This window comes from Cheilinus undulatus, linkage group 8, assembly GCF_018320785.1.
Source record: "Cheilinus undulatus linkage group 8, ASM1832078v1, whole genome shotgun sequence".
NCBI classification, from domain to species: domain Eukaryota; kingdom Metazoa; phylum Chordata; class Actinopteri; order Labriformes; family Labridae; genus Cheilinus; species Cheilinus undulatus.
In genome coordinates, this window is record NC_054872.1 from 43459174 (window position 1) to 43478012 (window position 18839).

At 41.5% G+C, this 18839-nt stretch overlaps 1 protein-coding gene across 1 annotated transcript in view; it reads right to left on the bottom strand.

The window, feature by feature from the left end:
* The window catches only part of LOC121513497 (raftlin-like), a 252499-nt gene that overhangs the window by 139280 nt on the left and 94380 nt on the right, over positions 1 to 18839 (bottom strand). The window contains exon 3 of the mRNA XM_041793287.1: positions 3063 to 3240. Within this exon, the coding sequence (XP_041649221.1) occupies positions 3063 to 3240 (178 nt within the window). The remainder of the gene's footprint in view (positions 1 to 3062; positions 3241 to 18839) is intronic.

The following is an 18839-nucleotide window of genomic DNA, read 5'->3' on the forward strand; positions in this document are numbered from 1 at the left end:
TGTGGTCTCTCAGGGTTTTAAAATCGTTTCAGATTTAAAAAATCGTCTAGTGTGGCCGACCTTAGTCAACATAATAGTTTTAGTTTTATTTAACTAAAACTTTTAGCTTTTTACTAAACCCAAACTGGTTTAGGTCTTTATGGGTTATACAACACAACACACAAGCCTGCAGCTGACTAAATAAATCTCTTCCAGTCAGGAAGAACATGTTTGTCATCTCAATCCCAGTTTTTTCTTATCCACTCCCCTTTTGTTCACTGAATTTCACATACATCACTAAAGGGATACAATCTAAAATCTTAAATGTATCTAGGGTTTGAATCAGGATGGTTCTGATATAGATTCTTGCCAGGAACCAAGGAACATGTCCTCTTGGTCAGAGGACATGTTCCTTGGTTGGACATGGTGATGTCTGGGGGCCTCTGTAAAGAATGCAGACCTGAGGGAAACTGAGACGGCCCATGGCCAACAGGTCTGCTATCTAAGGTAAGGTGAACCCAACATATCTATAACTGCTGACAGAGGACTTCTATCTTTACAGGGCATCTTAGCTTAGCCTTTGCCTTTTATGTTTCATGGTGTGCTCTAAATGCTGTGTATAGAAGCCTCTGGCTGAAGCGCCCCACCTCAGAGAGGAACTTAGGCCGTCACCTATGTATTTATCGTGCTGTCCCAATAAATCCCACATAAAACGTTGCTGGTTTTCAGAATCAGTATTAGAATCAGAATCAGCTTTATTGGCCATATATGTTTACACTAACTCCAGTTAGCTTTGCTCTCAATGTACAGGAATTACAAACTAAATACAAAAACGAAAATACTGAAAAAGTATAAAAATTAAGATTTAAATATGTACAAGCTCTCGTTGGTATAATGTCTAGTTTATTCATGTCTGTGTGCATTGAAGAATGAAATTGCATCTTGTCACCTGTTTGCTTGATACAAATGATACATTATGTTGTGCAGCAGGGGTGTTAAACTCAACCATAGCAGGGGCTGAAATCTGAATTTAGGTCTAACCTGAGGGCCCAACAGGGTCAACATTTAACCATAAACTGTCAATCTTATTTTCACAGGTAACACATTCAGGGGAGAAAAACTGATGAGAAATGATTTTGAGATTTAAAAAAAAAGTCAAAATTATACGTTTAAAGGCTTAAAATCTGAGAGAAAAAGTCCAAATATTAGTTAAAAAGGTCAGAACACAAAATCAAAAGTTAAAATAATGTTTTCAAAAGGCAAATATATGAGATAGAAAGTAAAAACCATGAGTGTAAAGGTCAAAAAATGAGATAAAATACCAAATCATGAGTTTCAAAGGTCGAAAAAATGGGATTACAAATCAAAGTAAGGAGTTAAAAAAGGTCACAATATGAGATGGAAAAAAAATGTTGAGTTTAAGAGGTCGAGGTATAACTTAGAACTTAGTAATGTGAATCTAAAAGGTCAAAATATGATATTAAATCAAAATCATGATATTGAAATTTCAAAATAAGACTTGAAATTTAAAACTGGAATCTAAAAGTTCACAATATGAGATAAAAAGTCAACATGCTAAGTTTAAGACAAAATTTTGAGATGCAAATTGAAATTATTAAATGAAAATACAAATTAATTTCTCTCCCCCATTCCTTACTTTCTGTCTCATTAATTTTTCCTCTTTACTTTTTACATTTTTATGACTTAACAAAGGATATATTAAATCTTCAAGGTTAAATTTACATTTCTATTCTGGAGGAAATCTGCAGACCTCAGACCTGCAAGTGAGTTCTAATTAAAATATAATTTGATCCTGTGGGCCAGGTAAAACTGCACCACGGGCCGGATTTGGCCCCTGGACCTTGAGTTTGTCACCCCTGTTGTGCGGTGTACTAGCTTCTTCAAGACACCAGCAAAATTAGACAAGTCTGCTGTCTTTAGTTCCTCCAGGCGACAAGCTACACCAACATGCACTTGAAATGTCAACACTGTTAACATTTTCCTGCCGTTGAGCTGAGCTACATATCACATAAACCAAAGATGGACGTTTGTCTCAGTGACATCATCAACAGGTTTCTGAGGTGGACCTTTGAAGCTAAAGATAGCAGTCAACCTGTGAGCCATGCTACCTACAAACAAGCTCTAAGTCAACCTAACAGACAAAAACATGAAGCTGAGGCCTTCTGGCTGACAGCTACACCCACTCATAAGTCAACTGAGGCACACCACTAGTGATGCAGGACTCCCAGCCTTCAGATTCAAAACACACAAAAAACAGAAATCACCCATGAACTGCTCAGAAAAAAATCAATTCTTTTTGCACCAGGCTGTAATAATGTTTCTGTTGTCAAAATGGGCAGTTTAACAGTTTAACATGAGTGTTGATGGGCGTTCTGGTGCCAGATCCCTGAGAATCTGCAGTTTGCGCTTCCATATTGGTTTAATTTTTCAGCAGCGGAGGTTGCTGCTTGCATAAAACATCTGAACTGCAAAACTCTTGTGGAACTGCATTCATTATTCTCACCACAATAACACATGATGGGCATGGAAATCTGCAAACAACTGCTGGAATGATTACAAATGCTGACCCCATGAAGAAGATGAGATTTTTAACATTTCTCAGATTCATTTTTGGCACATAAAACATTTATCTTTCCCACTTTTGCTCATTATTGTGGAAACTTTAAAACTGGTTTATTTCCACTTGCTCTATGTTTGAGAGCATATGATCTAAAAAGGTATGTAGTATGTTCTGACTGATCTTCTTTCATACAGCTGAGCATTTTTCAATAATAGTTAAAGGCAAAAACAATTAGCCCAAAGTAGCAGCTTAAACAATTATGCTGTGCATGGCCTTTATCTTGCTTGGGCAGACAAAGTAATGGAAAGACTTAGCTAATAATACTTAGCAGACATTGTTTCACTGGAAAAGAATCTGCATGAAGGCTTTTGTTGCTATAATCCTTTGTCTGCAGAAATGGGATATTTAATTTTCATTTATATTCAGCTTTTTTTTCTTTCTTTACATAAATGTATTTCCCATCACTGGATTAAATGTAAAGTCACTCTTATGTGGCTCTTACCCGTCATTGAGTCGGACCAGGATAGCCCTGTAGAGCTGGTGCTGAGGGCTGTTGGACTCTGGACCACAGGGATGGATGAACGGGTGGACCGCCGCCAAGACGAAGCCCTGCTGGTAGAGCTCGTGTAGCTGACCCGGCAGCTCCCTCACTGACGAGAGACGCAGCGTGGACGTCCCACCTGAGAGAGAACAACAGACAGAAAGAGTGAGACTAAAAAACACTATAAATTTAAGTGGGTTTATTTGAACTTCACCTTGAAATGCTACTGAATGTGCTGTTTTTGTGAACTTTCTGTGTTTCTTCTTATTAAATTGAACAAGCTGTACCATTCATTTGTTTCTGTTAATGACACTTGCATTAACTGTACTTCTAATTTTTAAGTGACAGAGGCAGCCACAACTGTCAAAAATGCACTTCTTCAATTCCTGAAACTTTCTTCGTGTTTTTTTTGTGCATAAAACAAGTGAAAAAACTACATACCACTCATCCAACTCAGACAAATATGTGAATATATACAAAATAAGAAGACAAGCATGTGAGAAAAATTAAAAATAAAAAAGGGTAAATAGATGCAAGAAATAGAAATAAATAGGGCTGATCGATTATGGCAAAAATCACAACAATGATTATTCTGATTTAAAATGAGATCAAGATTATAAAATCTGCAACACATGCACTCATCCAGCCGCTCTCAACCCTTTGAAAAAAGCAATAGGAAAATAAATGAGTAAAAAAGAACAAATATATAAAAATAACAATATATATTGGTAGAAAATCAACAAAAATAATTCGTTTTATGGCCAAAGTTTAACAATAAATGCTGAAACTTTTACGACATGACGAGTCCCCTTAACAAAACCCAATTTGGCCCAACCATTGCTTTATCACAATAACCTTGTTGACATGATCAAGGGAAGCTAAAATTGTGATTTAAAGTTAAACTAGATAAATTGCTCAGCATTTATATGCCCTGAAATGAGCAGCTAGTGCAAGCAGCATGAATGAGTAATGACTGTTGTGTTCTTGTCCAGTGTGTCACAACTCTTGACATAACACCAAGCTAAACCATTGAAATAAAATGAAATAAAACTACAAACTATACAAACATACTTCAACAAAATCCTATAAAATGTAATGTCCAACATCTCTACAATAATACAAAATACTCACAGCATTGCCCGTCCTATGTTTCCAGTGGATGGCAGTGGATTGTCCCTAGCTATCTGGTTGAACTGCTCTGTTACCAACTCCTCACAAAACTAAGCCCACCCAAAAAAGTTTTAAAAGCCAACCCATGAAAACCAAGAGAGTCAACCCCTGAAGTGGCGAACGCCACTAGGCAACACAATGACTGTATGCATCATTATATTTAAGTGCAGCTTTTTCTGTTGGTTTAAAGTTCACAGCAAGTTGCCGAAGTATCCCTGCCATCGTCTGCAAGGAAATGATCGTGGCATCTGTCATGATGCTAATATAGCAACCATCCACCTGCTGCTTCTCAACTGATTTTGATGACATTATTACCAGGTGATATGAACAGTCACAAGTAAAGGTCCTGGGCGCCCAGTATACAGTGAGCTGGATCAGGCCCAGAAAAGTGTGCCAGGTGCCTGTAAAAGCGCAGCTACTATTCCAGTATCAGTCAGCCCCTTCCATCCTAGCTCTCCTGAGCACATCAGTGTTAAGGCCGGCTCTGACTACACGAATTCAGTCAGATTTTGGTCCGGCTGCAATGTTGAAGCCCATCACCAATCCTTGGGCAAGATTTTGCATGTTGGGAATGGCACAGTGTCTTATAGTGTAATATAACAAACAACGTGTCCAAGATGCCCCACGACCACAATTCAATAAGACTAGCATGCCAGAAATGTTCCTACATCGTCGTCTAGTCTGACAACAACATGATCCTGAGGCCTATCAACAGGAGAACATTTGCTCCTTATTTTAGCATCATCATATACAAGAATCCCTACGTTTTCTCCCTCTGGGGAACTAATATGTACATTTTATTGTATTTCATTTATGCTATTGCATGCAAACTTTAAGTTATGCAGGAGAGCCAGTCCACATTGTCCTCCCCTTGATACATCCATAATTGTTATCCATGATCCAATCCATAGTTGACGGAGTGATTGACACTCTTTGACCCTCCCCAATGATCTGTGAACTTGCACACAGTCGCGGAGACAGTGGTGACGTCAGCACATGATCACTCCTGTAGTGTGGCCAGTCTGTTGGCCAAGATGGTAAGATTTTAGTCGCACTGACATGGAGCCATCGTGACTGACCAAAAATACAGTGTACTCTGAGTCGGCCTTTGGACTCACAGTCTTGCCAACAATACCCTAATGCACTGAAGAAAGGTTGTCTCAAAGGAGTCCAGTCAACGCCCAGACCTCACAAGAGTATAGTAAGACCAGGAGGACCAAGGACCGAAAGACTCTGACTTTTGTCTGCATACTCAGATACTGAGAGGCCCGCACTGTCACGCTCATCGAACCCAAGTCCAAGTCTGCAGGTCATCTCAACTGTACAATCAATCTGCTGACTGCAGATTGATGTATTATGCTGCCAAGGCAGGTGAACTGTTCTACAACTTCCATGCTCTCACCATTCACATACACATTTGGTAGCAGCATCTAAGGCATCCCTAAATGCTTGAGTTTTTGTTTTGGCCTTGGAGACATGCATTTCCAACCTTTCAGCTTCCTCACTCAGCAAGGACATCTCCAGTCCCCTCAAGGATCACAGCATCATCAGCAAAGTCCAGATCAGTGATCTGGACATCACCAAATGACACTCTACAGTTCGCTGTACCTGCTCCACAGATTCTGTCTACAATGATTGTCAGGGGATTTTGTGAACTTGTTGATTTAGTTGTAACATATTGTGAATCTGAGATAAATCCTGCAGTTTGCACTGGTTTAAACCAACAAAAGTATTCATGTTTTCTTCCTTTCTTACACCAGCTTTTTCAGGGACCTTTTCAAACCTTTTCTTTCTTCCACCTGTCCACCAGATGCTCTCACACTTTCCTCCGATTTGCCAGACACCTGAACCTGCTGCTCTCCTTCTGCTCGACCCCATTTGCCTCACTGACCCACAGCTGTCTCTTGGTTTAACCCCAGCAAATTCGTGTCACTGCCACTTTCCTCCCTGCTTTCGGCTTGTTCTTGTCATTGGCGAATAATTGCCCTTTATTTCTCCTTTTCAAATGTTTGCAGAATTTCTGTTTTTCTGTCGGTTGCACCTGAAGTTTGACATTTACTGAAAAAACAAAAATCATGAGAAAGATTCAGTTTCATGCAGCTAAGTGGGCAGGGAAGCAAGAAACATCCGCTGTGTGGAGTTTCAGGCGACTCTAATGTAAACTGATGAACGGAAACCACTTGAGGAATATTTTCCACTGTGGATCTTCTTATGTGGACTATTTCTGTCACACTATGCAAAGAAGAATGTTCTGTTTCACCGTAGTTAGCCCTGTTTTTTAAATTCTTCCACTTAATTAATGCATGAGGCTTTTTTTCTATTGTAGTGAGGTTAAACTAAAGCTACATTTTTAGATAGATAACACAGATGAAGAGGCAACAAAGAAGAAAATTATCCAGCAGAAAAAAATTATAAGGATTTGCAATTCAGATACTAACACTGATTTTCCAGTCGTTCCCGGTTTGTTTTGGCAATTAGCATCACACTTTTCGCTCCATCCCCTCAATCTGGGAGTTAATAAGAGTGGATCAAAATCCAATCAGGGCTGATTGCTGAGGCTCCGTATCACTGCAGCTCTTTATTTTCTAACGCTGACTTTGATTCCCTCTCTGCCCGACAGAACTGTCCAAGTATGGCATGTGACATTAATGAGACGCAATCAGCCAGGACCTGACTGTTTTATAGAATAAAAAAGTAAAGGATGAGCTTTAAAGATCTTTCTATAAGCATTATTTTCTTTCTATCTGCTGGCTCCAATCGCTTCCCGAAAGATAGAAACCGGCAGCAGACAGCCGCCTGTGACGGCCTGGTTCACAGAGCAACCAGCTGTGCTACGACAAGTCACACACCGCTTCTGTCAGGCAACATCAGCCTGTCAGGATGTATGGTAATGAGGGCAGGGAGGGAGGGGAGTAATTCAGGTTCAGGAAGAGGAGCAATTAGATATGAAAATGGGAAGCGAGAGCGCAAGATGGAGAGGAAGGATGGAGGGAGAAGCGATAGAGAGGTCAGAACATAGAAGGAAATTTACAGAGACAATAATCGAAAATACTGCTTGGCTCCCGGTTGCGTGACGGCTGGGTTTCTAGCAGCACGCAGCACACGGCGACATTTACTCCAGGCCAAACAGCTGGGGCACATGGGAGAGCGCCAGGACAAAGAGCTGGATGCACAACGAGGGAACAGGGGGGGGGGAGGGAGGGAGTGAGTGTGGGAGAGAGAGATGCAGAGGAGGTCTGGTTGTATGTACGAGCTGTCACAAGACGTGGGAAATGCCACTTTGGCTAATTAGTGTCAATGAGACTATAGAGAGGGAAAGGTTGGGATCCATGGGAAAAGGCAGAGCACAGGAGTTCAATGGGAGGTCAGGGAGAGGGCGAGTGTGGGCGGAGCGAGATGTGGGACGATGCCAGTGGTGTTTTTTTATGTGTTTGATCTAAAAAATGAGCAACGCTAGCAACACATGAACTGAAGATATAACAGAGGCCAGCTCAGTTCGGACCACTCTTTCTCAGCCTTTAAGCAGCTAACATTTTTCTGTTACAGGCTGAATAAATGATGGCTTTGCAATTCTTTTTACACTTTATTTTAATTGATTGTAGCATAGCACGTTGTCATTTTTAAATGCAAATCACCATTAACTATGGCGGTGTTAGTAAGGATAGAGCAGTGGTACTCAACGTGTGGCTCTTGAGCCAAATGTGGCTCTGTGTGATGATTTGTGGCTCTTTACTGTCTAAATTTGAAAAATTACTCCCCCAGACCACCTTAAAAAAAAGGAAAACTCTAACATCAGAAATGATCCATTATTCAGTTTTTTCCCCACACTTCTAAAGTAAGCTTCAATTTTAAACTTAATTGTCAGCCTTTATTTTTGTCTGTACATTTACATTGCCCTTATTTGCATTTTTTGCCCCTTTTTACACTTTCTTGCCCCTTTTAATCCAATTTGCTACTTTTAGCCCATTTTTTGCCACTCTCTGCCAATTTTTGCCACTGAAATCCCATGTTTGCCCCTTTAACCAGTTTTTGCCTCTTATATCCTACTTTTTGCAAATTGCATTTTTCCCTTTTTTCCCACTTTTTGCCCATTTGAGGTGCCTCTTGCCATTACATGTCCCTTTTTCCCTTTATTTCCCAACTTTTTGCTGCCTTTATGCCAATTTTAATCACTTTTCACTCATTTTTGCCACCATTTTGCCACTTTCTGACCGGTATTACCACCTGAAACTATTTTTTTTTTTTTGGTCACCTCTCACCTATTCGTACCTCTTTTCTCCCCATTTTTGTCACTTTTCTGCCTATTTACCCCTGTTTCCCCATTTTTTGGCCTCTTATTTGTCACTTTTGGACCTTTTTGCCAGCTTTATCTTATTTATATTGCAACTTTAACCCATTTTTCACATTTTTCATCACTTTCAACACTTTCACCACCACCAGAGAGCATTTCAGGTTCGGCACTTTGCTGCGTCAACCTTGGTCCAGTACTGCCCTTAGCCTCCTGATGAACATCCTCCAGGCCCACACAAGCCTATGCGCCATCTCTCCACTCCAACCTGCCCCCTCTCACCGGGTCCTGGGCACTCAAAATGTGGTGAGATGGATCAGGCTCGGGAGGGCGCACCAGGTCCCCGTAAAAGCACAGCTGCCATTCCTGTATCAGGCAGCTGACTCCTACCATCTTTGCTCTCCTGAGCATGCCAGAATTAGACACACGGTCTAGCCAACGATACCCAAAGATGTGCCAAAGAGTCCAGTTGGTGCCTTTGCCATCAGTCAACCTCCAGGCCTAACAAGAGTATATAAAGACTAGAAGAACCAAGGACTGGAAGACTGACTTTCGTGTGCATGCTCAGATAGCATTATCATCTTTAGTAGCAGCAGCAGTAGGAGCTAGCATTGTTGTTGTTGTTGGCCTGACTTTGCACTGCATCTGTATGATAACTGTTGTAAGATGTGCCTCCAAAGTCTGCAGAAGCTCAATGTATTCAGCCCAAACTCCACTGTCTGACCTATCTGACGAGTCTATTCTTCTTCTTTATAAATACATATAATCACAGTTCTGAGCTGTGAAACATGCTGTGTGTTGATACTCATGCACAATTCAGTCTGGCAGTTTTCTCCCGTGAGTGCATGGAGGGATAAATTAAGGTCAGTGATTCGTCTCACATTAAAGACTCTTGATGGCAAACAGCACGCTCTCACACATCCTGGGTGTCTGCTGTTTGTTTGATGTTGATGTCTGCTAAAAGTGTGGGAAACGTCTGAAAAACCTCCCTGTCATTTAATACGTCTGGCCTGCAAACAAAGACTTTCACTGACAATTTTGCTGTGAAAGAGTTGTGGATGTGCTCTTATTATAATGCTGGCAGATGAATATAACTGCTCATAATCATGCTTATTACGTCTATTGTCGGCTCTTCTGCTTTCTTTGCACAAACACAGAAAGTGGAGTTTGCACGTTAAAGTTCTTGGCTTTATATTTCATTCCTTATTGTTACCAAAGAAGCTTCAATCCCTTTCATTAAGTATGCAATAAGACGCTACAGATCTAGATAAAGACGACTGGATATGCACACAGTTTTACGGCTGTTTGTGCAGCTTGTTGGCGGTCTCATGTTTAGATGTAATTTTAGAAATGTTGTTGAACATTAGAAATATGCTGAGGAACATTAGCAATAACTTATTCTTTGTAGCTTCATTATGTAAACTTTTAATGGGGACTTTGGACAGCTTGGGTATTTTGGGTCTGATTTAGTTCCAGTGTTTTTGCTGATACGTTTGGAATTCCCTATTTCCTCAGGAGCAAAGGTAATGAATGAATAAGCAGCAACACAATTTTATCATGAAGGTGAGTCATGGACAGTTGGTTGTGTGATTTATATCAGTGTTTGCATGTTAAATGCCTGCATAAGGAACGCTTCATTTAGCTCCTAATGAAGTCAGCAGTGTAACCACCTGTGGCCTGTTAGAATGTAAATTATTAGAGAACAGAGTACTGTTAGTCTGTTTTTAAGTGAAGTTGAATGATTCCTGCATCGATGAGGGTGAACGTGTGTGGCAATCATCATTTACGGGATCCAGATACCAAGCATAAGTACTTTTTTAAAATTTTGATCAAGAGACAGGAAGAAAATAGCACCAATATCTTGTAGTTGTACATCTCCATAAGGTTTCTAATTGCTATACAGTGAAAGCAGGGGTGTAGCTAGGGATTTTTGACCCCCAGAAAGAAAATTACACAGGGCCCCCCTTACTGGCTAGCAAAGAAATAAATGTGGCGTCATTTTTACAAATTATGCATTTTTAAGTATTTTTGAACCATAATTTTCCCATTTATGAGCAATATTTTTACTCTTGTTAAATGAAATTCACTTGCATTATTTGGCAGGGCTGGACTACACCATTGGGATATTTTCAAGGGAGGAACAGGACCCCCCCCCCATTATTGTATTTTATTCTATTTGATACACATTTCAGTCCGTTGATTGACTGATTCATTTTGTCACTTTTGTGTCAATAATGGCATGTATTTCAAAGAAAAAAAAAAGCTTTTCATTGATTGCAGACTTCTCAAGGGCCCCTCCCTACTGTGGGCCTGAGTAATCAGTACCCTTCCCCCCCGTGCTACGCCCATGAGTGAAAGTACAGTCTTGGAATTTTCGAAGTTCCCCTTGTGGGACTAATAAAGGAATATCTCTTGAGCCAAGAAGAGGGGCTGTAGTATTTTCAGTGGTAGTGTGATGCATAGAATTGTTTTAGGCAATGGATGACCCCAAGTCTAACTACCCTGACCTCTTCCAAAATCCAACTAGGACGTCTGTGCAAAGTTTGGAGGAACGTAAGGCCCGGTGGCCCTGGCTTTTGACCTCCAAAATCTACTTATTTATTCTTAAGTCATAGCTAACAATTATGCCAAGTTCAAAGAAAATCTGTCAAAAATCATTTCACCAGCAAGAGATGAACATGAGGTTCAATTACCTTGACCTCTGACCTCCACAATCCTAACAGTTGATCCTTCAGTTAATCAGAGACATTTGTATAAACTCTGAATGAACTTCAATGTATGCTCAAGAAATTTTTTTCACAAGATTGGTCTGGAAAGTAAGCGATGAAAATGATTTCCCAGGACTTTGACCTTTGACGTATGATTTCCAAAATCAAGTCAGTTAACCTTTAAGGTTAATTCATGGCTCTAGAGGAGAATGGGGGGCCAGAGTCAAGTTGACATGTTGACACACATGTATGTTGCTTGGCAGCTAAGGTCAAGCTCGATGGCATCTCTTTTGTGATGGCCTTTTCATCCTAATAATTTGCCCCGAGACTGGGCTCTGGGTTTTTAGGCTCTTTGGACATCCATAGCATGGGAAGGGTCATGTGGCAACCCTTCCCATGTGCCCTAAGCCAGTGTTTCCCAACCATTTTTACTTTGAGCCCCCCCCCCTACATGTACCTAGGATAAGCAGAGCCCCCCAAGGACACAAAGGAGAGGACAAATTGATACACTGCAACCAAAAATCAACAAGGAATTTAATTGTTTCACTGATAAAACCCTAAAAAGGCCTATGTATGCTTTCCTTATCAAAAGACTTTTGTATAAGGTAATTTATCGTGGTTTCAGTCAATATTTGCAATTCTAATTTTTGCAGCCTCAGAGCAGACAAAGCCTTGCACCTCCCCTAAGATCTTTGGCACCCCCCTTGGGAGATCCTGGACCCCAGGTTGGGAATTAATGCCCTAGGCCATGCTTACTCACCAAATCCACCCCTTATGCTGCCCTAGAGGTGTTGACTTTGTTAATTTTAACAGATTATTTTCCCATGTGCCTGGTAATATGCAAAGACATCCAGAGCAATACCGGGGTGTCAATCCTCTCTCCCACCTGTTGGTGCCCTCAGGCAGCTTATTTGCCACATGTATGCCTGCAGCCTAAACATGCCTAACACTTTTCCCCAGTACTATAAAAATGGCAGAGGAATCAAGGGATGAGCATGAAGCCCAATGACCTTTTACCTTTGATGCATAAATCAAATCCTTTTATCTGTGTGCAATGTTTGAAGACAAATTGCTAATGTGTTCTCACAGGAATGGCCCGGATAGATGGACATATTTATCCATGTAACAAATGGACAGACAGCTTGAAAACATGATGGCCTCTGCCTCTGCCATCTCCAGTGCAGAGGTATAAAAGTACCATTTAACTGCTGCATGCACAAAAGTCCCTCTACGTGCCCAATTGTGCAACACTTTGCTTCAAATGTCAGTTTAAAAAAAGAAGCTTCCTATTGTATCTCTAATCTGTTTTGCATCTCTTCAATACCAGTAATTGATTAGAGCTATAGCCTCCCAAGAATAAGATTAAAATAATCCTTTTGCATTGAATCTGTCATTTCTCCCCCATAATACATTGACATGTCACACTTCCCCCTGCAGATAAATGCATCTAAAGCTGTGATGTGTGACACTTTCTAACCATTTGGTTCAGGCTGCAGCACAATGATGTGTCGCGCTTTTAGCATGCCACACTCCATCGTGAAGACTGCAACAGAGGAGGAACAAAAAAGGATTTCTGGAACAAGCCTGCGAGCCCCAATCAGGAGGCAGCTCCTGTGATGTAGCTGAAGAGCTGATTCAGTTCAGATCCCAACTCTTCCTCGCGGGCACAAATCCAGAGGTTCATTGTGAAACCACGAAAGAAGCAGAAGAGGAAGAAGAAGGAAAGAAAGAAGAAATCATATGCTGTCCCCTGAAGGCAAGTGAGTGCTTTGGCTAAAAATACCCCAAATTTCTCAATCACACTCTGTCCTAGTGAGCCACAATGCAGGAGCTTTAGAAGTTAAAAGGCGTGGAGGAATTAACACAAAGAAATAGGCCGCCATCGCAAACCAGTGAAACATATTCTTCTACCCCTCCCCTCTGCTTCTCCTCCCTCCTTTCTCCCTGTTTTCCTGCACCGTTGGCTGCCTTCAGAGAGGGAATTAATCCGTCTGCTATCTCTGATTTTGTTTTTTCTCTCCTTCCTTCCTTCTTCATCTTGGTCGCAACATGAACACCCGGTCCTTTTCCCCCCAGAGGGATGGTGGTGCGTGTGCACATGATTCATGGGACGGTGGATATTAAGTGGAAAATGAAACCGTCTTTGCTTGCTCTCTGATCCCCTTAGTTGAGATGAGTAAATAAGGAATGGTTTCAATTAGGCGGCGGGAACACAGCCACTGGCGACTTCTTAAGTTGGCTTTAATCGCTGTGTGAGCTGCTAATAATCACATCCAGAGGCCTCTAAATACACAGACCCTACATTTTTTATCAGACCAAATTTTATTTATGGATCTGTCTCCAGAGCAAAGAGGTGCCCAGTGGTGATTCTCATGCACATGCAAGGATGTTTACTACGCTTACTTTGCCCCAAAATCATGTTACTCAAGGAGAATCTCTTTGTTTGCGTAGATGAGAGCAAATTAACTGCCATATAACTGCTGTGTCTAAGAGTCAGCGCTGATGTTTGATACGGTGAATGTTTAGGCCTTTGAAGGAGTCGCTGCTTGATCAAACAGGCAATCTCGGGAACCTTACATGGCAAACTGGCAGCCAATTACTTCGTTCCATCTTTTTGTTTACCCTGGAAGAAAAATCTCGCACATATCAACACAGAAGAGCCCTAAACTCGCAGGAACAAATCGCTTCGTGACAAATAATGAGAAAAAAAGGGGGGGTGTCTGGCTGACAAGAAACAAATTGGTTTTCTGGAAAATTGTGTTAGCAGCCGAGCCGTCAAACAGACACTGCTATTAAACACAGAGACGGAAATCAAACTGGGGGGGTGTACGTATGAATGTATGAAAGGGGAGTGATAGTCGTGTCTTCAGGCTAATGGAAGGATGCGTGATCGGTTTCCCACCGCTCATGCTGGATTACACATCAGGGGTGGAAAAGTTTTGTCTTCAAAGAGGATCAAAAGTTTTCAGTTATGTCAAAACCAAGTGATCCCTTAACATTGCATCTAAATACAAGTGCTGTTAAAATAAGCAGCACCCAATAATATGGATCAAATACTTTTTGGCATATCAGCATGCTGTTGTCACCCTTCAATATCACCTGAGTCATGATTATTTCATTTATCAAGGTGAAAAATAATTGCCTCCCTGTTAAATTGTGATTCACTCTGATTAAATGAAGCTCAGTGTTACTCCATGCAGGACGCGGCAGTCATACGCCCAGCCGTGATCAGCTTACGGCCAGCTGATCCTAATTATCACCACCCAGCTCCCACAACCAATCGCACCCCTTTCGCTCAACACAGAGGTGAATTTGTATATGGCATGTCTCACTAATCCCTGCTTCCATTAATGCTGATGCACCACTTTGCTGCTGGTGCTGCTATTGTAAAAGCTTAACCTCCTCCACCCCAGCCTCCTCCTTTATAGCATAAAGCTTGTTGAACCCTCATATTCAGATTAATGCTACTTTGGATGAACTGTTTTGGAACTAATTTTATTGTATTCAGTAGCATTGTCATTAATGTATCCATCCATATGGGGGTTTCCACTTATGCGCTCCCTGGGAAGTGAAGGAATGCTGCATGACTAACCCAGGGAGCATCTTTTTCAGCAGAGCCTGCTCCACAAAGTAAAATTGTATATCCATTTTACAATAAAATAGTAAAATGTATTATGAGAGTGTCCCTGACTGAACCACATCTTTTGGAAAGCTGAGTTCAATTTCAGTTGCCACACCCAGGCCTGATTACTGCCAGACCTGTTGAATCAAGAAATCCCTTAAAAAGAACAAAGTGAAGTACGCTGAAAGATCTCCAAAAGCACATCATGCCACCATCTAAAGAAACACAATAACAGATGAGAATCAAAGTCATTGACAGCCATCGGTCTACAAAGGGTTACAAAGCCGTTTCTAAGGCTTTGGGACTCCAGCAAACCACAGTGAGAGCCATTCTCCACAAATGGAGAAAATCTGGAACAGAGGTGAACCTTCTCAGGAGTGGCCTGACTGCCAGAATGACCTCAAGTGCACATTGATGACTCATTCAGGAGGTCACAAAAGAACCCAGAAAATCTAAAGACCTGCAGGCCTTACTTGACTCAGCTAAGGTGAGTGATCATGACTCAATAATAAGAAACAGACTGGTTCCAAAGAATGGTTCCAAGGCCAAAACCACAGCTGAACAGAGACAACACAAAGGCTTGTCTCGCTTTAGCAAAAACATCTTGATGATTCCCAAGATTTTGGGGAAAATTTTGGACTGACAAGACAAAAACCAGAACTTTCTGGAAGGTGTGCATCCTATACATCAGGCATAAAATGAACACAGCATTTCATAAAGACAACATCATCCCAACAGTCAAACATGGTAGTGTGATGATTCAAATCCCCATCATGAAACAGCAAATCCCAGCTTGGAAACCTCGCCCGGACATGGGAAACCAAGCACCCCCCCTGGAGTCAGACCTGGGGGGGCGGCTCGAAGGCGAGTGTCTGGAGGCCAGGCTTCTCTCCATGGGGCCCATCAGGTCCAACACGAAGAAGTAACATGTAGCTGACCCCCTGTGGATGCACCACCTGCAAGGATGAGCATGGTGGACGGGTGAAGTATGCACTGGATGGCAGGGAAGCGTCAGACTTGGCATGCCGACCCCCTGTGGCACTGATTGACTACACAGATTTTGCTGTGTATGGACATTTCACTGGAGTCACCAGTTAACTTAACAAGCTGAAGAAAATAGGACCTCCACACAGAAAGGCCTTGTCTGGCAGGGATTTGAACCAGGAAACTTCTCACTGTGATGCACAGCTTAATACTGCAGCATCATGCAGCCCATGAAATTATCAATCTAAAAGCATAATATAGGTAAGACGTGTTTGAATAAACTTCTAAAGACGATGAGGATGCTGCAGAAAAATAAGTCTACGGTATTGAGGGAATTAAAACGTTGCTGTTATCATGTAAGGAAAGCGTTGAAAAGAGAGCAGGTGGTGTGTGTTCAAAGACAGAGAGTGTGAGGAGAGCACAGAGTGAAGATGTAAACATGCCGTCTGAATATGCATGCATGAGAGAGTTCATCTGAGGAGCAGAATAAATAATAAACACACCATTCATTTCTCTCCAGCTGACCTTCTGCACACATACGACCACACATATTTAACTGACACATCACTAGAGTCAGCAGATGCCTTCATTATGAGTGTCTCCTGTCTGGATAAAATCCAAAACCTCATTAAATACACACTGAGGATAAGAAAATAACACAAACAGTTGAATGAGAAAGCAAAGGGGGGAACACAAACAAGGACTGGAAAGAAAACAAGGAGAAAAAGTAAGGAAAGGAGGTGAGCAACCTAACAACCCCCCAGGAGCTGACACAAACATGCGGATGACTCACATGAATGGTTTATGAGAAACTCAACAGCCGTGTGTGTCACTCCAAACTTTCACCGAAAACAAAGTTTAATCAAGAACATGACCACTATGTAAACAGAACCTTCCAGTATTATTATGGCCGTGATATCAGAGGGAGCTGGAGCTGCTCTGCTTCTCACATGGTGATATCCAGAGCATAAAGATATGTCAGTGTTTGATTAATTAAGGGCTCTTATCACCTTCTGTTTTAACAGCTGCAAGATTGCAGGGCAGGTCACCTCTGCCCCCCGCTTAATGCCAAGCATTTAAAAGTTTTCGACATGAGACTGTAGAGCGTCTCCAACCAACTATTGAACCTAAAAAATGTTTCTGCTTAATAGTTAGAGCTGAGACAACTGCATCAAAATACTAGCTTTAAGAACAACAATGGGGCTGCAATGATGGAAAAGCATTACCTCTAGAACCAGTGAGACAAAAAGTTAAGCCAAGTCAGAAACAGATTCACAAGTTTTAAGGTTAAATAGATGCAGAAACATTGCACAATGATGCTAATTATTATAGGACAGGTTATTTTGCATGTGTATACCCCCATGCTAAAAATACTTGTTCCACTTTCTCTTTCATAGTCTGCTTTAAAGTATCGATAGCAGACAACAATCAGCAACTTAATGTTATAATGTTATCCCAAAGCCTTGTGCAAACTCACCGGGCCATTTGGACAGAACTAAAACTGAGGAAAACTAAGGCATGTATTGAACCATGAGTTAACTGCATTGTTGCATTCATAGAGAGAGGAGAGAGGTTGAATATATACCGTATGCCAGTGGTTTTCAATCTATTTTGCCCAAGACAGGCCAAAGATCAAGCCAAAATTTCAAGGCACACCAAAACCACATCTTTACAAAATAGCCTCTTACATGTTACATTAAATCGAGCATGGAGTCAAACGCTGCCATATAATTGAGATCAGCTGATCTGACGAAAATCCTCGTCAACTGACAGCAAGCTGATGGACTCTAGGTATGTTGCTGGCAAATCTCACTCATTCTGCATTATCTAAAGCCTGCCCATGCTTTGCTGCTCCTTCTGCAAGCTGCTTTTTACAACCCCTCCTCCACCCCAGCTCCTCCTCTACTCTAGCTCTGACTTCATCAGTGTTTTTCTGTTCTCCTTCATGCCTGTTCTGCTCTTTTTTTGTGATGAAGTTGTAATGATGCTATTATAGGATCCCTGAGCCCCAATCAGATTTTAGCATGGCCAGATAGTGGTTTCGTGGGGTCACGGGGTAGAGTAGGTAGATAGAGTCGGTTGTCTCACAGTTGGAAGGTTGTGGGTTCGATTCCCAGCTCATGCGGTCACATGTGTCCTTGGGCAAGACACTTAACACCAGTTTACTCCAACTGCTTCATCAGTGGTGTGTAAATGGGTATTGAGGCATACTAATTTGATTAGTTAATACTGATGGCCAATTTTCCATAGCAACCTCTGCCATCAGTGAATGAATGGGTGTGAATGGGTAGGCATGACCTGCTTTTAAGTTAATGTTCTGCCAGGTTTGGGTTTGCTGAGTGCTGAAACTGTGTTTGTGGATTTAATTGCTTTCATCTTGCTGACAGGGAGCTAAATAAAGAAAGAGAGACTGTATGTCATGTCAGTGTCGTAAGTGTAATGTGGTGTGTGAAAGCTTTATATTTGGATGACTGTCATGTCATCCAAATGACGATGTCAGATGTCTGGCCATGTTACACTGACTCCTAAAGAAAATATAGTGACTGGCACCATTTGGCTTTAAAATGCCTCCCCACAAACCAATGGATGACAAGACTGACTATGTCAGTGTATACAGTTGAAGGCCTGGTCTGTATATAAACAAGTGTTTTTAAAAGTTTAGTTTACTCCTCCACTGTCAAAAATATTCCAGTCCAAACATGTTCTGTTTCAAGAAACACCTTCATCCACATGAAAAAGCATCGTTCCACACTACAAAGAGCATCGAGTGTCATCCAGTGTGGTTAGCTCTACAATGGGGCAAAGCAGCTCTCTCAAACAGTGACATCATCTTTGAAAAATTTCCCATCATTACCCTGCAATGACCATTTCAGTTCCATAGTTGTCCCACTTCATCAGACCAGGTCTTGTCCAAAATAAGGCAGAGTTTTTGCCTGTGGAGCGGAACAGTGACCTCTATTGTGAGA